The 17211-nt window shown below is 37.7% G+C and overlaps 1 protein-coding gene across 1 annotated transcript in view; it reads right to left on the minus strand.

The window, feature by feature from the left end:
- The window catches only part of LOC139737441 (receptor-type tyrosine-protein phosphatase kappa-like), a 67718-nt gene that overhangs the window by 37841 nt on the left and 12666 nt on the right, over positions 1–17211 (minus strand). Inside the window, exons 2-7 of the mRNA XM_071648119.1 lie at positions 12846–13157; positions 11155–11421; positions 8726–8860; positions 5825–5986; positions 2308–2442; positions 1138–1290 (exon numbers count right to left, since the gene is read on the minus strand). Of these exons, the coding sequence (XP_071504220.1) occupies positions 1138–1290; positions 2308–2442; positions 5825–5986; positions 8726–8860; positions 11155–11421; positions 12846–13157 (1164 nt within the window). The remainder of the gene's footprint in view (positions 1–1137; positions 1291–2307; positions 2443–5824; positions 5987–8725; positions 8861–11154; positions 11422–12845; positions 13158–17211) is intronic.

The following is a 17211-nucleotide window of genomic DNA, read 5'->3' on the forward strand; positions in this document are numbered from 1 at the left end:
TTTGTAATGCTGATGATAATGATAATAATAATGACGTAACTATCAAACATAGTAATAGTTCTCATAACAGCAATGATAATGAGATAATGATTATGTTCTTATTTAATGCTCCAGGGCACTCTGTTGCATCATGCAAAGAAATGACAATGGATTCATCAACGTCAGTTTGATTTATTGATAACAAACTTAGAACAGTGAAAGAAAGAAAGAAACTTGCACTATTAGTCAATACAACAAGGATGATGACTATATCAAATAGTTTTGGTATAGATCAAATAGGTACTTGTGTCACATTATGCATTGACGATATTCCAGATATCTTTGCCTATATACAAAATGCATTGATTTCTTTATAAATCCATTTTCAAGAAGGAGCCGATGGGAAACATAACTGTCATTATTAACTTGCAGAAGCCAGAAGTAAGAATGTCATCAATTTGCTCAGTTTAATGATAACAATAAAGGCCATTTATATTTTTACGCAGCTACCATAATGTTATACTTTACTGCGCATTAAAAAGTACTAATCATAACATGCATAATTCAAACAAACATAACATTGTTCAAATGATCAATTTTTAACCTTGTTTTAAACTCATTAACTGTGGCTGCTTGCCTTACAAACAGAGGGAGACTATTCCGTTATTTCGGTGCAGCATACAAGAATGCCCTGTCACCAACAGTAGAGTTTAATTTCCCTGATGGATATTTCAATAGTGTTTGATCCCATGAACTTCGGAGATGGTGAATAATGTTTGAAATTATTACTTTTACTTGACTGTATGTACACTGGGGCTGTACCATGAATACCTCTATATAAATTATATAGGCCTACAATCAACAAAGTTTTCAATATGACTCTCGGCTTTACAGGCAACCAATGTAACTCACATAATAATGGACTACAATGAGGAAAACTGCAAAATAATCTAGCACATCCCATGCATTTTGCACCCTTTGTAGTATACCTAATTGATTGTTTAACCACGCGCAGGGTATGATGCAGTTTGCTGTATTACAGAAAAACGTACCGCTTCTGCACAGGTATATAATGTTTATGAATGTCTCTTGTCGTGCGTTCAGTAAAAGCCACTGGGAAAAATATCAGAAAGCCATGAAACCGCATTATGTAATCACCTCGGCAGTTCACTCCATCATAGATGTTGAAGAAAGGAGCACACTGCCGATTTGAACACTCTCCTGTTATCTTGTCACACGGTACATCGTTTAAACAGTGGCATTTATATGTGCAGTTAGTTCCATAGTAACCATCATCACAGATATCTGGGACTGATGAAAGAATGGACAAAATGGAATACGAACATATAATTAAATCTGTCTGACAAATATCACAACCATCCTGGCTCTAAATACACACTTGTTGACAGTTACTTTGGAAGACACTAGTGATTATGGACTCATTGTAAGTTCAGATCTTTCCTGTTCTAAAGCTATGCCACTTTATATTATTTACTCTATCTTCAAGGTGAACAAAATTTGTAATACAGTAGCCTCCACTTTATTAGGATCTTGTGTTTAAACTTGCCATGAATTGCAGTATTTTTTTTTTCATTTTTAATGAGATGGTTGTTTAGTTTATTCAATTGCTTTTCCCAGCACTAGTGCAAATCACACATGACATATAGGAACAGCAAACTGAGCAATAACTTGTTTTTGGATTCTTGTTTGTTTGTCGAAACTTTCATTAAAGAAGAAATCCATTCCAAAATTTTATCAATTTCATAAGAAAGTGAGAGAAATTCCCAAATAAGAAATGTATGGAAGTTCTGACATCTGAAATTTCAAAGTTTTTCGGAAAATACTCCTTGATCAGTCTTTGTGAATAGTCAAATCACCAAGATGATCAGCAATCTTGCCTAAAAAATAATAATAATGCTCAAAATAATGTAGAACAAAATGTTCACACTGATATATTCTAGTATGGGAATATGTTTTTACCGGTATTAGCTACACATTGAAATAACAGATTTCGGAATTTCATATAAAACATACATGAAAATTATAAGGGCATGACCTTATCAACTCCCCTCATTGGAATATTCATAAAGACTGATCAAGAAATAGTTTCAGAAAAAAGGTTAAAGTTCAAAATGTCAAATCTTCCATATTTTCTTAACCCATTTTTGTCATTTTTGGAACGTTCTGTAGGTTTTTTTTTCTCTTTCTTTCGGAGTTTTTTTTTTTTTTTTTTTTTTTTGGGGGGGGGGTGGATTATCTCTTTAACAGTAGGTTGCAGATTCTGATAAGACTACAAATGAAAGGGGCGGAGGAACTTTCAGTACTCACTCTGACAATTGTCACCAGACCAGCCTGTCTCACAGTCAGAAGATTCTGTACAGACTCCAGAATATCTGTTACAATGACCTGACTGACAGTGACATGTTTGAGTGCATCCAGCTCCATAGGTTCCGTTGGAACAATCTTTATTAATGATTGACAAGAAAAATGTTAAAACAAAAATCGTGAAATAACATTTAGAGAAATGAAGGATTCATCAGAAAAAAACTTAATCAAATAGAGGGCGCTGCTCTTCTGGGACTACGAATTTTTACTTCTCGCCTTTTTTGTCAACCTTTATTATGTAAAGTTTTCATCTTCGGAGACTGATTTCAACTTCTCATCTGCGTCAGTGTGATTATTGTAGAGTGGTGAATATGTTTAACAGTTTTTTAAACGTCGTGTCAGTCTGTTTGGTACTACTTCTGGTTGTTTTATCTCCGGCTCAATCCTACAATCCAATTACATATGACCAACGTGTGCTACATGGGCTCACTGCGTGTCACCCCCATATATTAGTCTACACTGGTACCAACGAGAAATGACTCCTAAGGGTGGGATTTCACGGAGCACGCGAACGATTTGCGAAGGACGCGAATGACAAAATCCAACATTCGGAAAAGTTTTTCTCCGAATGTTTTCCGACAATGAAGCCGAAAACTATTCTTGCGCAATTTGTGCGAAGTTTCCACGACGTATGTGCGAATGTCGTGTGTATCATTGCTAAAGTACAGCATGTTACGTACACGAAGAACACGCGACGGAAATGCGAACAACGAAAATTTTTCAATAATCATGGGAGAAAATGTACCCAAGGAGAGGTGGAAGCTGTCTTGAGTTGAATTTTTTTCTTTCCTCTATTTCTCCTTTCTTTTTTTCTCAATTCTCTATCGTGTGCTTGCCTACATTCTTTTTCTTAATACCTATCTCCACTATAGTAAGGAGCATTTGATTTTTTTTCAGTTCCTCCGACACATAATCTCTATAGTTCAAATGAAATTTTACATAGTTAAGATATATTCTAAGTGTATTCTGCGATTTTTTTTGTATATCAAACATCTCTTTATCTTTGCTAGTCTTTAATTTCTTTTGTTACTATAGTTGTTAATAATTCTTTGATGTTTAGATGTATTCTACAATTTTTATCTGCAGAAAACGTATAAGTCATGCATCACCCAAACGCGCGCTAAACGTTCGCGGGAATGTCTCAAAAGGTACGCGAACCGTTTGCGATTACGTCGTAAAATGATCGGAAAAACTTCGCAGATTTCGCGTAACATACGCGAGACATTCTCCAAAGTTTCGGAGTCTGTTTGGGGTTTCACGAACATTTTGCGAACATCGCGCGTGTCTTGCGAAGGTCTTGCGCATATGACGAAGCTTTCAAGACAATTTCGAGAACAATTCACGAGCAAATCACGACCAAGTGTGCGGAAAAGGTTCGCAAAAAATTTCAAACTTTTTTGAAATTCTCGCCGAAGTAAAAACGACATTCGCGAACAACTGACGACGCTTCCGAACGCTCACGACCGTTTGGCGAACTTTTGCAGACTAAAATACGAATGCTGGATTTTGCCATTCGCGTCCTTCGCAAATCGTTCGCGTGCTCCGTGAAATCCCACCCTAAACGAAGCCACCGGATCAGCGTAGAAACAGACGCCGTGGTAGGTCCGAGTTCCGAGAGAAGTCCGAGAGACGGCAGTATACTTTGTTTCATCAAAACCTCGCTATTCCATCGTGAGTTGAGGGGAGGGGGCTGAGACTGGGGAGTTTATGTTCTAATTATAATGCCAATTGAGTCAATTTTTGTTGTGCTTTTATACAATATTTTTCTTCCAATTTGCTTGTTTGTTTGTTGTTTTGTTTTTTTGTTTTTTGTTTTGTTTGTTTTTTTGCATGTCCAGGTATTTATTCATGATGTACTTTTTCGGATCCTCGACGTTTGTAACAATCATTCATGTATGTAAAAAACCCGCACTGAATTTCCTGAAAAAATTTTTGTTGGACGATTAAAATGAATTGCATTGCCTTGAAGTGCACAATTGCCTTGAACTGAAAATGAAGCTGTTATAATGAGCGGTTAGTGCTCTGTTCAACATGTGCACTTCATCATAAGATATGTCACATCAACCAGTTGTTTTCAGGTATACCCTATAATATCTAATCTTAGTCCTTTATATTCATCATTCAAATTACCTTAAATCATAAAATATTTTACAGTAAACAAGTAGCATAAGTTGTAACAGGTACTTAGCGTATAAATGTACAGTGGGGAGACCAATACTATAGGTTTTCCCGGCCAATTTCGCACTTGTGTCAGTCCAATTCCTAATTGCTGCATTCAATTTAGCAAAATTTAGCGTAGATGACATGTTCGGTAGTTCAATTTTATGATCTCTTCATTCAAATTCATTTTGGAGCATTCAAATTACCTTTAGCGTCATTCTAATTAACACTTTTTCAATTGAAATTCGTAAAACTAGCACCATTTCGTTATTCGTTCATTCAATTTAGAATGATATAGTCACGTGATCACGGACATGCCGCACTCGTTCATTCAAATTCATTTTTGGGCATCCAATTTAACATCTTTTGCAGTCAATTAAGCACGCATGTTTATGCTTTGGTTCTTTCTTTATTTTTTTTTTTGTCAACACAGTTACTGTTTTGCAAGCGTCATTACATTTCATATTTTCGTACTTATTTGAAAGATTTTGGCAACAGTTTTTTTTTCTTCAATGTGCTTAGTGATTCTTCCAGTCCCAAGATTTAGTGCATCATGACCGTGTTGTGGCCACAACTTATCTGGCCGTTGAGTGCTTTATTCCGAGTGTGTCGGCCAGTTCTAGGAAGTCAAGGTTATGATCATCAAATGTTTCTATAATTCTTTTTCTGTCTTCTTGAGATATACGTCTGCACATGACCCAGTATCTAATTTGTGCTGTCATGACTGTAAGAAGATGAAGTTAATCTGTAGTATTGGTACATGTAGGCCTAAAATGACATGTATGAAAGAAAAGGGGCGTTACAGAACAACAAACCCGAGTTATTTATGGTAAAAAAATATGATACTTTTACTGCTTAACAGTGCGTGGATGAAACAAAAAGTCACATATAAATACGCGTTTAAATGTTATCACCTTTTCAAAAGAGAAATAACATGACGTTAATTTGAATGAACATGTTAGGAATTTGACTGCCCATACGCGAAATTGAATGACTGAACTACCCCTTTCGGCCAGTGTTGGCGAATTTGAATGACTGAAGAGCACGTGCCAATTTGAATGCTCGTTTTACGAATTCGAATGGCACATGTGCAAATTTCATTGATCGAAATGCTAAATTGAACGACCAACTTGCAATTTTGAATGACAGAATGTGCAGTGACGAGGATTTTCGCTAAATTGAATGAACCTTTTATCAAATGGACTGACAAAAGTGCGAAATTGGCCGGGGAAACCTATAATAAATACAGGCGTGCTACATGATTGCAGCCTTAATAGACTCACAGGAGAACGGTTCCTACCTGTATTACAATTGATTCCTTGTGTTCCTGTATCACAAGAACATCCGAATGGATCAGGCAGGCAGAACTGATGAGGACTACACTCTGCAGGTGGATCCCCAACGTATGTACATCTGAACTCACAGTTTGGTCCAAATCGATTACCACCTTCGGTTCTGCAGACTAAAAAGAAATCAGTAACACACCAATACACTTTATAGCTATTTTCAACACTTTCCAAAAGTTCATGATTCAGTAAATATTGAGTTGAAACAACTATCGCAAAACCAATATAGAACCACTAATGTCCACTCTGTAATAGGGCCTATGTATGTATGCATTCACCTAAGTGTGGTAAAGTCAGCAAGTGTCTGCAAAGATGTGTACTTCAGAATCAGCCATATGCCCGACGTATACTTGTACTGCCAAATTACAGTGTAGTACATCAGTCTACGCAGAATTTGATTAATCTGTACAATCCATCTAGACTGACAAGGGAAGACCACTTTTTGACGTGTTTTGGCCGTGATTAAGCCGTAAAACGCCGTGTGACCGGGGTTCAACGTCATGTGGTAGTGCGCTTAAATGTTACACATTTTCAAGTATAGTCTTTACATCACAGGGGCCTTGTAGGTTGTATGCTTTCAGCCATATGTGACCTGCCTCATATTGGAGGATAGATTTATGTTCATTGCATCTGTACACATTACATGAATGAATACAGTGGATAAACAGGAAAGAAATAAAGCAATGGATAATGCAAAATAAAATCTACTCTATGCACATGCCAATTGAAATGTGTAATGACAGTGATACCATGTGTCTGTGCTTGCGCAATATCCTCCATTTTTTTTTAAACTAGGGATTTTGAAGATATTTGTCAGAACCTGTTTTGTCATGACTATAATAAGGAAAGCGGAAGCTCTGGATTGACTTTTGAAGGAATCCTTGATTTCAGAAGATACTTTTCAACCCAGTGACACTTGTCTGAAAGATCCAACAATCACTCATGTATACCACACAAGTTTCGTGTTGGACATACAGTTATTACACGAATGAAACAACGTCACCCTTGTCCCACACAAGGTTTCATTTTGGATGGGCTCATGTTGTACGGAGAGATTGATTGTTGTACTAACCTGTGACATAATAAATAGAGTAAACTCTTTATTTGTCAAGCAGCGATACGATTAACTGATTAGTCTGATTTTATTCAATTGCTGTGGCTGTGTGAGTCTGAGAGGATATATATTGAAAGTTCATTCATGTACTAGTATGCTGTCATCATGCCTAGTTTTCTTTGAAGTTTTAGATTGCCTTAGCTGGCTATTGTTGGTACATCAAGGGCGCATCACATCAGATTGCAAATCATGTTGCAAAACACCTATTTTACCCCGTGAGCTGAACTTGCAAATGAATGGCAAACGATCTCTGTATCCGTACACCTTCAACATTACTTTTTCGATCCCAGCAGTAATCATTCCAGCTGGTTTCAGCCCTCTATCTGAATTGGAATATATCACAGGAATATATGATAGGAATAATATTCATAAATAGGAATCCCTATGTCAACACTTGCCAGCAAGCCATTTAGGAATTGTCAGTGCACTATAATGCACCGTAAAGGGCACACTCGTCTTTACTCGAGTTTTATCCTGCTATCAAATGCTGCTAACAGCAGTAGTTCTTCTTTGTGCTGTACATTACTTGCGTATTGCGTATTTTGTTCATGCGTGCATTTCTGTTATTTATATGGATGTTTGTGTGTGTGTGTGTGTGTGTGTGTGTGTGTGTGTGGTTTTTCGTGACCACTTGTGTGTATTGTTTTGGTCACCATATTTTCCTGGTACACACGGCCAAATGAATAGTGCTATGTTACTTTGAGTTTGTATTTCGTTTATATTTTAAAACAAGTAGGACCTTCTGTTAATATTGTTTTGTTTTATCAGCATCATATATATCATTATATCAATAATAAAATGATCCAATGGTACATGTAGTTCAGCTTAGCATAAACACGTTTTATTGATATAATATATTGTTGTTATTTGTTTTTTTTCAAGTGATCCTAGAAGCGTTGCTTTTTAGTGGAACACTAGTTAGCAAGCCTAAGTCCAAAATCTGATGTTATTTACATCCCTCGTATACGATTACATTGCAAATGCATTTTATTATAGACCGTGTTTGTCAAATTTGGACCCAGACCTCATAGAAACTGTGAAGCTAAACCTCTTTAGCAAGTAAGATGTGCAATTTTGTGATACCTTATGATTTATTGTAACCAGAAAAAAAAAACAACTTTACAATCCACCTATCGTATGTGACCAACGCTTTAGGTTTATTAGTTGAGAAGCATTGTTGAAGGGAAGTCTGCATTTGAATAGACTTAACAAGGAGGGTATTGTCCAACGAAAAGAACATGCAATTAAACAACTCCGTGCTATTTAAGTTTAACATTTTTTGACAGACTATGTCAGTCAAAAAAAAAGTCAAATGAGACATAAGAAACTCGCTGTGATTTCACTGAATGTAGCCCTGAATTTTCTTTCAAAAAGTTGTCATTGGTATATCATAACTTTATAAATATGTTTTATTCGATGCACGAGATCTTTTCATTTTTTTTCAGAAGAAAATTCAATTAAAATTCAGCTTTGTGCAAACGAATGAGCAATATCATTGCTCATCACTATATTATGATATAACTGTTAGGTTTAAGCTTTATTCCATAAATTCCATTCGTAAATCTGTTTTTGTCCAGTTACAATGCCAGTTATGGTTTCTTTCTTCATCTGATTCTATCACTAAAAAGTCATTTCACCATAGAATTTAGACAGAAAAATTATTCTTAGGATATAAGCAGCGTGTCCATTTACGTCTTAAGTCCAAACTAAATCCATAACCTTCCATACAGTGTACACTTACTCTCTAAGCAATTTGGTCCTCTGAAATTGTTTGGACAAATACACCTGCCAGTCTCATCATCACACACTCCACCATTGTAGCATTTGTCACAGACTCTGATGCAGTCAGGGGGCCCCCATTTACCAGCTGGACAATCTACATAGATAAGAGAGAGAGAGAGAGAGAGAGAGAGAGAAAGAGAGAATCATGGGTGTCGCATCAGCATTTCATGTTGTTCTATGAATTACCTAAGACACATATTATGATATCCTCATTTCGTTTTCGATGTCATATTCAACGATAAGTTAAAATATCACCAAATGCTTTGAATTCATTATTTTGTTTTGACTGCTTTGCCTTCCAAAAAAAAAATTGTTTTGACTTCCGAAATTAAAACTCGTGGAGTATCTTCGTTCGCTTGGTTTATTTCTATAGCTGTTGTTGTTGTTGTTGTTGTTGTCAATATTAGAAGAATTACTCTAAATTCGGCGTCCCTTCTGGCTATTCAACGAGATGAATATATATTTAATTTTACTGGAATTTGATGCATGTAGGGATTGTCAATTGGGAGCTTTAGATTTTCGAGACGGGGACGTTCAGAGGGGGAAAAATTATTCTGAGCATGCGCAGAATCACGTAACAAAGTCGATCTATTCATAGCTTGCGCGCCTGAGTTTTCACTAAGCGTTATGTGCTATTTTGGGGCAATTCCAGCGTTACGGACATTATACATTTAGAGAATTTTTGGTGACTTTGTCGGCTTATTTCAACAACTCAGCATAGTCATTCTTAATCCGTTCATTCTTTATTCTAACCAACTCATCCTGATATGTCAATAGTCCAAGTTTTGATCAGTTGCTATAAATCATTTGGTAGATATTACACAAAACGTTTGCCGTTACCGACATTACATTTTTTGGACACAATTTTTTACCTTCATGTGGATATGTTGAGAAATTCATAAATGAGAGCATTAAGTAAAAGGAATTTTCCTCTGAAATGAGTGCTCTGGTCTTGTTTAAGTTGTAGATTGATAATGGTGTGCAACACATTCAGCATTTACTCTACAGGGTCACAAATGTAGCGTTACGGACATTATAACTTTGTCCACTTTTTAAAGTCCGAATATTGATACTTTAACACAGTCCATATCTCGGACAAGGCTAATATTAGTGGTTTTTTTTTTGTTTCATTCTTAACCATAAAATACTTTGAAACAAATTCTGAAGTGTTTCCGAATATGGAATAATGAGAGTCAAAGATTATGTGTTTTTACAAAAATTATCAAAAATGTTGCCCAAAAAGGTGTTTTTTTTAAAGAAATGAATGCCTAAATACACTTTAATTGTATCAAAATACCACTTAAATGAACGAACTAAACAAGTTCTAGCATTTGGTACTAAATTAAATTTTGTCCTTGTAGCTCATATATATTTTTCAAATGATATCAGATTTATGATTTTCAGGAAAGGTAACATTTTTTGCGGAATTGCCCTTTACGTCCGCTCAATTCACGACGTAGGGAGCTACTTCACGCACCGATCTTATGGGGGCGCCACTTACAGAGCGGGTTGAAACCGCTCTGATTATATTTACTGAACCCGCTGTGATCATTTGTAGGTTGCGTCCTAGCGTAATCTAAAGCTACTTTTCAACACGATGCAGGGAAGAGGAGAACGTCCAGCTCAAGCGTCGTCTCAAACGTCCGCGCCGCAAATATAAAGCTCCCCAATGTTCATTGAGATGACACTGATCTTGGAATCGGAGATGATTATTGTTGTAACGTAACTCAACATGGTTGAATTACAAGCCTCAAGTGGTCTTCAAGGCAAAAGAACCCACATGCAAACATATTATGCCAAATGTTTAAAATCTTATCGGTTTTGGTCTATAATGGGGGAACAAAACACAAACAATTGTACATGGACGACAAACGTATGGGTATAGACTGATCGGCAACATGACAAACAATTGCTTGTACATTTTTGACGGAAGGGTATGGATGTTTTGTAATTTAGTGCAATGTTAAGTTTATATTTCGTCATTTAAAAAGTACTTATCACTGCAATCGCACAGAACAAGGCTCAAACTTGAGACTTTTTTTATTTCCCATTTTACACAGATTACATTAGAAGTCAGTGTCCATTCAAATGCATTTGTCAGCATGTGTAAAGAAATTTATATATTATGGTACAAAATAATGGAGTTTTTTTTTTTGTTCTTCAGATATGCATGAAAATGGAGATGATGGTACTGTGTAATAATCGATGTACGTTAATCTGCATTTTGACCATACCCTATCTATAAATAATAATATCTATGATCTTAATCAAACAGTGACGCCAGGTTAACTTCTGACACACAAGCAGACAGAGCAAGGAACATTGAAACATTTTCCATTGTGATATTTCTCTTATACATCAAAACCTATCCTGGCTTAGATGACTAACCTCGAACAATCAATCTGTACAAGGCTCCTCTTCCTTGACTTCGCATGGCACTGTAGTGAATCTCATAGATGCCTTCATCCTCAGCCACGATTGGATCAGTAAACATGAACGTGTTGGTTGTCTGTCCGGTCACGGGGTCTCCTCCATCCTTTCTCCAGACAGGGTTTTCAAGAGAGCTATTACTGATAGCTCCCATTTGAATCATCACTCCTGTGTCACCTACATTCACTGTACGGGTGAATTTCCCATCCACAGGCTCAAAGTAGGCTAATGCACAGACATTATAAAGAATGCTTTATCAATACTATGATGATATCTATTACAGTGCACTCCCGTTATAACGAACGCGGTTATATCGAAATTCCGCTGACAACTAAATAAAACTTCAGGCCCCAACATTATCCGTTCTATGTTTTTTCATTGTTTATTCGTTCAGTTATAACGAAATTCCGATATAACGAAAAAAAACTGCCCACTCTGAATTAAATGAAATACAATTCAAAATGATCAATGATTGAATGAACGAAATTGAATGCTCTAAGGACTAGAGCGTGTAGAGCGCTAAGGAAAATCGTTAAATTTGAACACGAATTCACGAGTTCAAATGCAACTCTGATGAAGTTGACCGGAAAACCCCAAATTAAACATGTTAAATATCACAAGTTTCCCATCAGCTCTCACGAGACTCATCTTCTGTTCAGAGGATATTCCTCTTATGTAGGTCCGGGGTAGCAACTATGATTAATTCATTTTGAAAGTAATCACTTCTCTGAGAGTGCAAATTAAAGTGAACTGATCGAGCTGATTAGATTTTTATCATTAAAATATTCTTGTCTTAGATGAGCCCTACTATCCTAGAGCTATAAAAAGTGTTCACAGCCGGACTGATATTGCGTGCATCACGCACGACTGAAAACACGACATCATTGAAAACTCGCAGAAGAACACAAGTGCTCAGTGGTATAGTAGCCACAGCTCATCATTCATACAAAGGAACAATATAAACCTTAATCAGTTGTGCTTTCAATCAATTCAAGGATGCTTCTGGCTAGACCCGAATCAGTAGCAATGCTCAATTCATTCTCAAAACTAACAACTTCCCTGAGCGTGGTAAAAAAAAGAATTGTTGATTACGTTTCTGCCAAACTAGAGAGCTGCAAAATAATTTCATACTAGACTGTGAGGTGTGTGCGTGGGCATCAGTAAATTACCATAGTGTTACATTTTTTTTTGTAACCGGTCACATAGATAAAAACCAATAACGTCATTCGTACACAAAAACCATTTGTATCAACCATACAAGGCTTATGACGGCGCCAATGTGGACTGAACTTTTTAAACCCTTTGAATTCATCCCAATTTAGCCTGGAAAATACAGCTCCACTAAAATACAATATGGCATCCCTTTCAACGTCCAACATCATTGTTTTCATAGCATTTTCTTTTACATGTTCTTTGTGCTAGGGCTTTGTGCTTGCTTTAATGGATGGAATGGCATCATAATGCTTACGGATCATAAGCTTAAATCAGTATTAAATTTGCCGGTTTTATGGTAGCTGTACAGTCATTGTCCATAAGGCTCTATTCAACTGAAGAAGAAGTTTTAGGATACACTGTAGTCTCGGAAATTTGATTATTGTCAGCTGTAGGCCTACATACTGTATATAGCAATGATTACAATTCATTCATACCGTCACTTCTTTTGAAGAATGATGATATTGTCTGGTCATCATATCCTTCTTGTGAACCAAGGCAGTAAAATGCTCCGAATCCCTGTACATCCCACTCAGTAGTGGATGGAAAATTTACACGTCTGACATCTCGAACATAGTCGCGGGATGCTGGAGGCTCAGGTGAAGTGTCACTGGGGATTGGTGCTGTCCTGCCATAGTCACGGGAGGCTTCTGAGGATGGAGAGCTTCTATAGCACTGCAGCTGGGTATCACTTGTACTCTCAATGTTTGAAAATCCAGCTGAAAGAACTGTGATGTAGACCCGTTCACCTGGATAGTCAAATTACACATAGTATTTCAGTCGTATAGATTTAAATTGAGATGTATCACAGATAACAGCTTTGTTATTCCCACGATAACATTACAACGTTCAGGCCCTTGTACATACTGATCATGATCGTTAAAGGGGCCATGGAATCCAAATGCATATTGATCTGTGTTTATTCATAATACCCTCAACATCACTTTTGCGGTGAAACGAATATCTAAAAACATTCCATATATTTCTAATGATTTTTTCTTCTATTTTTCTTCAGATTACTTGGGAACGCCCACAAAAAAAAAATCCTTCCAAACCAATCAATATTTATATTCTTAAGATGACATCATCTGTCAATCATTGCTAAAGTGCTGAAATGTCTAACAAAAGACATTGGAATGCACCTTCCCCTCGACTCAGCATAACTTGCATGTTTCTGTCATATTAATGTGACTAACAAAAGACATGGCGAGGGAACATGCAAGTTATGCTGAGTCCATGCCATGATGACCTCCTTTCGTCCCACAACATCCGCATTGAGCTTTGGCATGCAAAGGACAAGAACAAGAACCCTGTTGCCGAAAAAAACAGCCCGCGAGTTGGAGAACGAGCTCCTCCGCCATGACCCATCTGGTGCCCCCATCACGTCTTTGACCTTGTCAGTTGCCACTGCCCGCCTCAACAGTCGTCTTCGATCCCGTGGCTTGTCGGCAAGGGAAATGTTAATGCAACGTGATCAGTTCACATGCGAGCAGATCCCCTTTTCGGACAAGGATATCATCACTGCCCAACATGTTCAGCCGCTGAAAAATCACCCATACAGCGAGACGTCCAAGACTACATCTGCCCCACGCTTTCTCTACCCCGTATCTTCGTTGGTGACCTCGTATACCTCCATGCTGATCGGTCAAAACATCATGCCAGACCACGCTACCTGGTCTGCTCAATCGACGGCGAGTGGTGCAACGTCCGGAAGTTCGTTGGCAACCAGCTACGCAGTTCGTCCTACCGTGTCAGACTGGCCGACTGCTTGAAGGTCCCTTCTACCCTTTCTCCTTATTCCACACCGCACCATGTGGAATCTGATGACCCAGATGACAATGCTGACGTCCCACCATACCCATCCACCCCTCCTGGTTCCTTGCCTCGCGCTCCTCCTGCCGCCGATCCTCCGCCTGCACCTCCCGATGGACCACATTACCCGGCTGGTGACCCTGCTCCCCCATCCCCTCCCTTGGATGCCCTTCCTCGAGTTCCCACAGAACTACCCACTCCAGCAGATACTTCTCCTGTCTCTGACTCTCTGCCCGCTCCTATCCAGGTATCCGTTGATCCTGGTAGATACCCCAGACGTGAACGACGTCTTCCCGTGAGGCTGCATGATTATGTCGTTGATCTCGTGTAAACACTGTGATTGAGATTATTTCTTATGTATGTATTATACACAGTTCCTACTGAAGGCACATGTGATTACTATTGTCATCTCAAACAATTGTATGATAAAAGTGTTATTACAGTTGTATTAATACTTTGTGGTTATATACCTGGTTGTTTGTAGGTCATACATACCATGCCACTTAACGTTACATACCTTTTGTGACTTAGATGTTTCCAGTATATTTTTAGATGGAGTGAGATAATGCATTACCCCATCACAGTGGTTGTTTTTTAGGGAAAGTATGTTTTGAACGTAGTTGGTTTAGTTGCAAAAAGCTAATACATTGTATTGCATTTGTGGTATAGTGTATTCCTTCGCTCTGGTAGTTTTAAAAGTTGTCATTTTTGTGTTATCGTATGTATGCTAGTTTTTGAAGGTTAATACCGCCTACGTTAGTAGTTATATTGGTAGTAATATAGTGCCTGTTTGCAGGATGTGTTGTATTAATAGGACAGGTTATAGATTTGATAGTTCATAGAGGTGTCATTATGTAATATCATGAAGTCACATTCACTGTATCCATGGAATATATTTGTATACATATCCTGTGTTACACATTCGGCACAGTTCTCAAAATATCCGTTACAATAAGACCTTTCTTATCCTTGTAAGGTCGTTTATTTGTTTAGATAATTGTTGTGAGAAGCCTTACACCAAGACATTTCAGTTACTGCGTATGTACTTTATAATTCAGTGTGGGAAAAACACAAAGGGGAGAAAAGAAGAGAAATTACGCCATTGGTTATGTCGCCCCCTTGTGTCGGATGGAGCTATGTTCATTCCACTGGAGATTTGGTTTACGTCCTAATAAAGTTACAGTAGAACCGTGTGGCTGTGTCCTTCCTTACTGGCGCAGGGCTTTGGAAGGGCTTTCGAAAGCCGTTTAAACAGGGGAAAGTTGATAAACGCAGCCAAAGTCCTCTCACTATAGGCCTCAACTTTGCTGTTTCTGTCAAGAAAGTCCCTTTTCCAATATCATCCACCGGACACAACCAAATCTTCGCTTTCTCACCAAAACCGCAGCTGACAACATCCGACTTAACGTTCTCAACTCTCTGTCCGACGCTATTTCGCCCAAATCCAACGTCAAAGAAGAAGTCAAAAGATCTTCTTAAAACCCAAGCCGACAATTCTAAAGGGCAACTCCACCGTGGTCATGGATAGACAAGTTGTCTACCGCAGCAAGATCCATCGGTCAACGCAAGATACGCCAAGGTTCCTCGAGCTAAAACACCACATCACATCTCGCCACCATTTCGAACCTCTCGTAGACCTCTCCGAACTCCACATAACCATTCACAATCTGCACCATCTCCAACACCAAAATCCAACCCTCAAACATAGTCCGTTTGGAAAAGTTTTCCTCTTCACCAGCGTTCCTGTTACGGAAGCATACGACATTATCAAGCAGCACATCTTATGACCCAAACCTACAATCAACCAACTAAACCAACTCCTTATTAAATCCACGACCTGTTCCTCATCACCTGCCTCAGCTCCTTTCACTTTTTTTTTTTTTTAATTCAAGTTCCATATTCCACATTCCATATTCAGGCTTCATATTCCATTTGATTTCGGAGTAAAATAGGTATAACACAACATTCAATTTTAGACATAATTTCACAAATGTATAAGGACATGTGATAAAATGATGTGTAAATATGAGGAACCTACTAAAAAGCAATGCTTGTAGAATGTAGGTTCCAAAGAAACAATATAAGCGTTTAGTACAACATGCTAATTACGAAAGATGACGAAACACAAGCGAAAATCGGTATGTCGAGATAATAATAAACTCTACAGAATGTACGAAATAGTTTATGATGGTCAAGGTAAAACTCAGGGATTCAATGCTCCATAAAATTGCACTATTAGTCAAAGAAATGTGATCAAATGAAGTCAAATAAAGACACCCGAGCGAGACATCATTGAGAATAAGAACAGATATATCAAAATGGTCACAGCAAGTAACTATACATAAGATTTTAAAAAATTGGCTTTTAGATTTTGCTTAAAGGAACTTAGAGAACTTGATTGCAGCCGAACAGAATCTAACTCATTCCAGAAAGAAGGACCGGTAGAAGTAATTGTCTTAAGGGCTAGAACTGTACGAACGGGGGAAAAGTGATATGATCCACTTTGTCTTGTAGGGTAATTATGAATATCACTGTTTTTAACAAACATTGAGGAAAATAAACTAGGAAGATCGCCAATACTCAACTTATACATAAAAATTCCAACGTGATACAAATACAAATCAGAAACTTTTAGTAATTTACTGGAAACAAACAATTCATCTGTATGATCCAAAAAATGTGCACGATTTATAATCCGCAAGGCCTTTTTCTGAATCAAAAATAACTAATCGATTTTAGTCTTAGAGCAATTACCCCAGGCCAATATTCCGTAATTTAAATAAGGTAATAATAGAGTTGAATAGAGGGAATGCAATATTGGCTTGGGGAATATTGGCTTGGGAATATTGGGAATATTGGGAATATTGGGAATATTGGGAATATTGGGAATATTGGCTTGGGGAATATTGGCTTGGGGAATGCAATATTGGCTTTGTGGCACATCTTCTACAAGCAAGTCCAAGAAGCAGCCATGGTCTCACCGTTCTCTCC

The sequence above is a fragment of the Diadema antillarum genome, unplaced genomic scaffold, assembly GCF_040938485.1.
Source record: "Diadema antillarum isolate AM-2024a unplaced genomic scaffold, OU_Dant_1.0 scf00000029, whole genome shotgun sequence".
NCBI lineage: Eukaryota > Metazoa > Echinodermata > Echinoidea > Diadematoida > Diadematidae > Diadema > Diadema antillarum.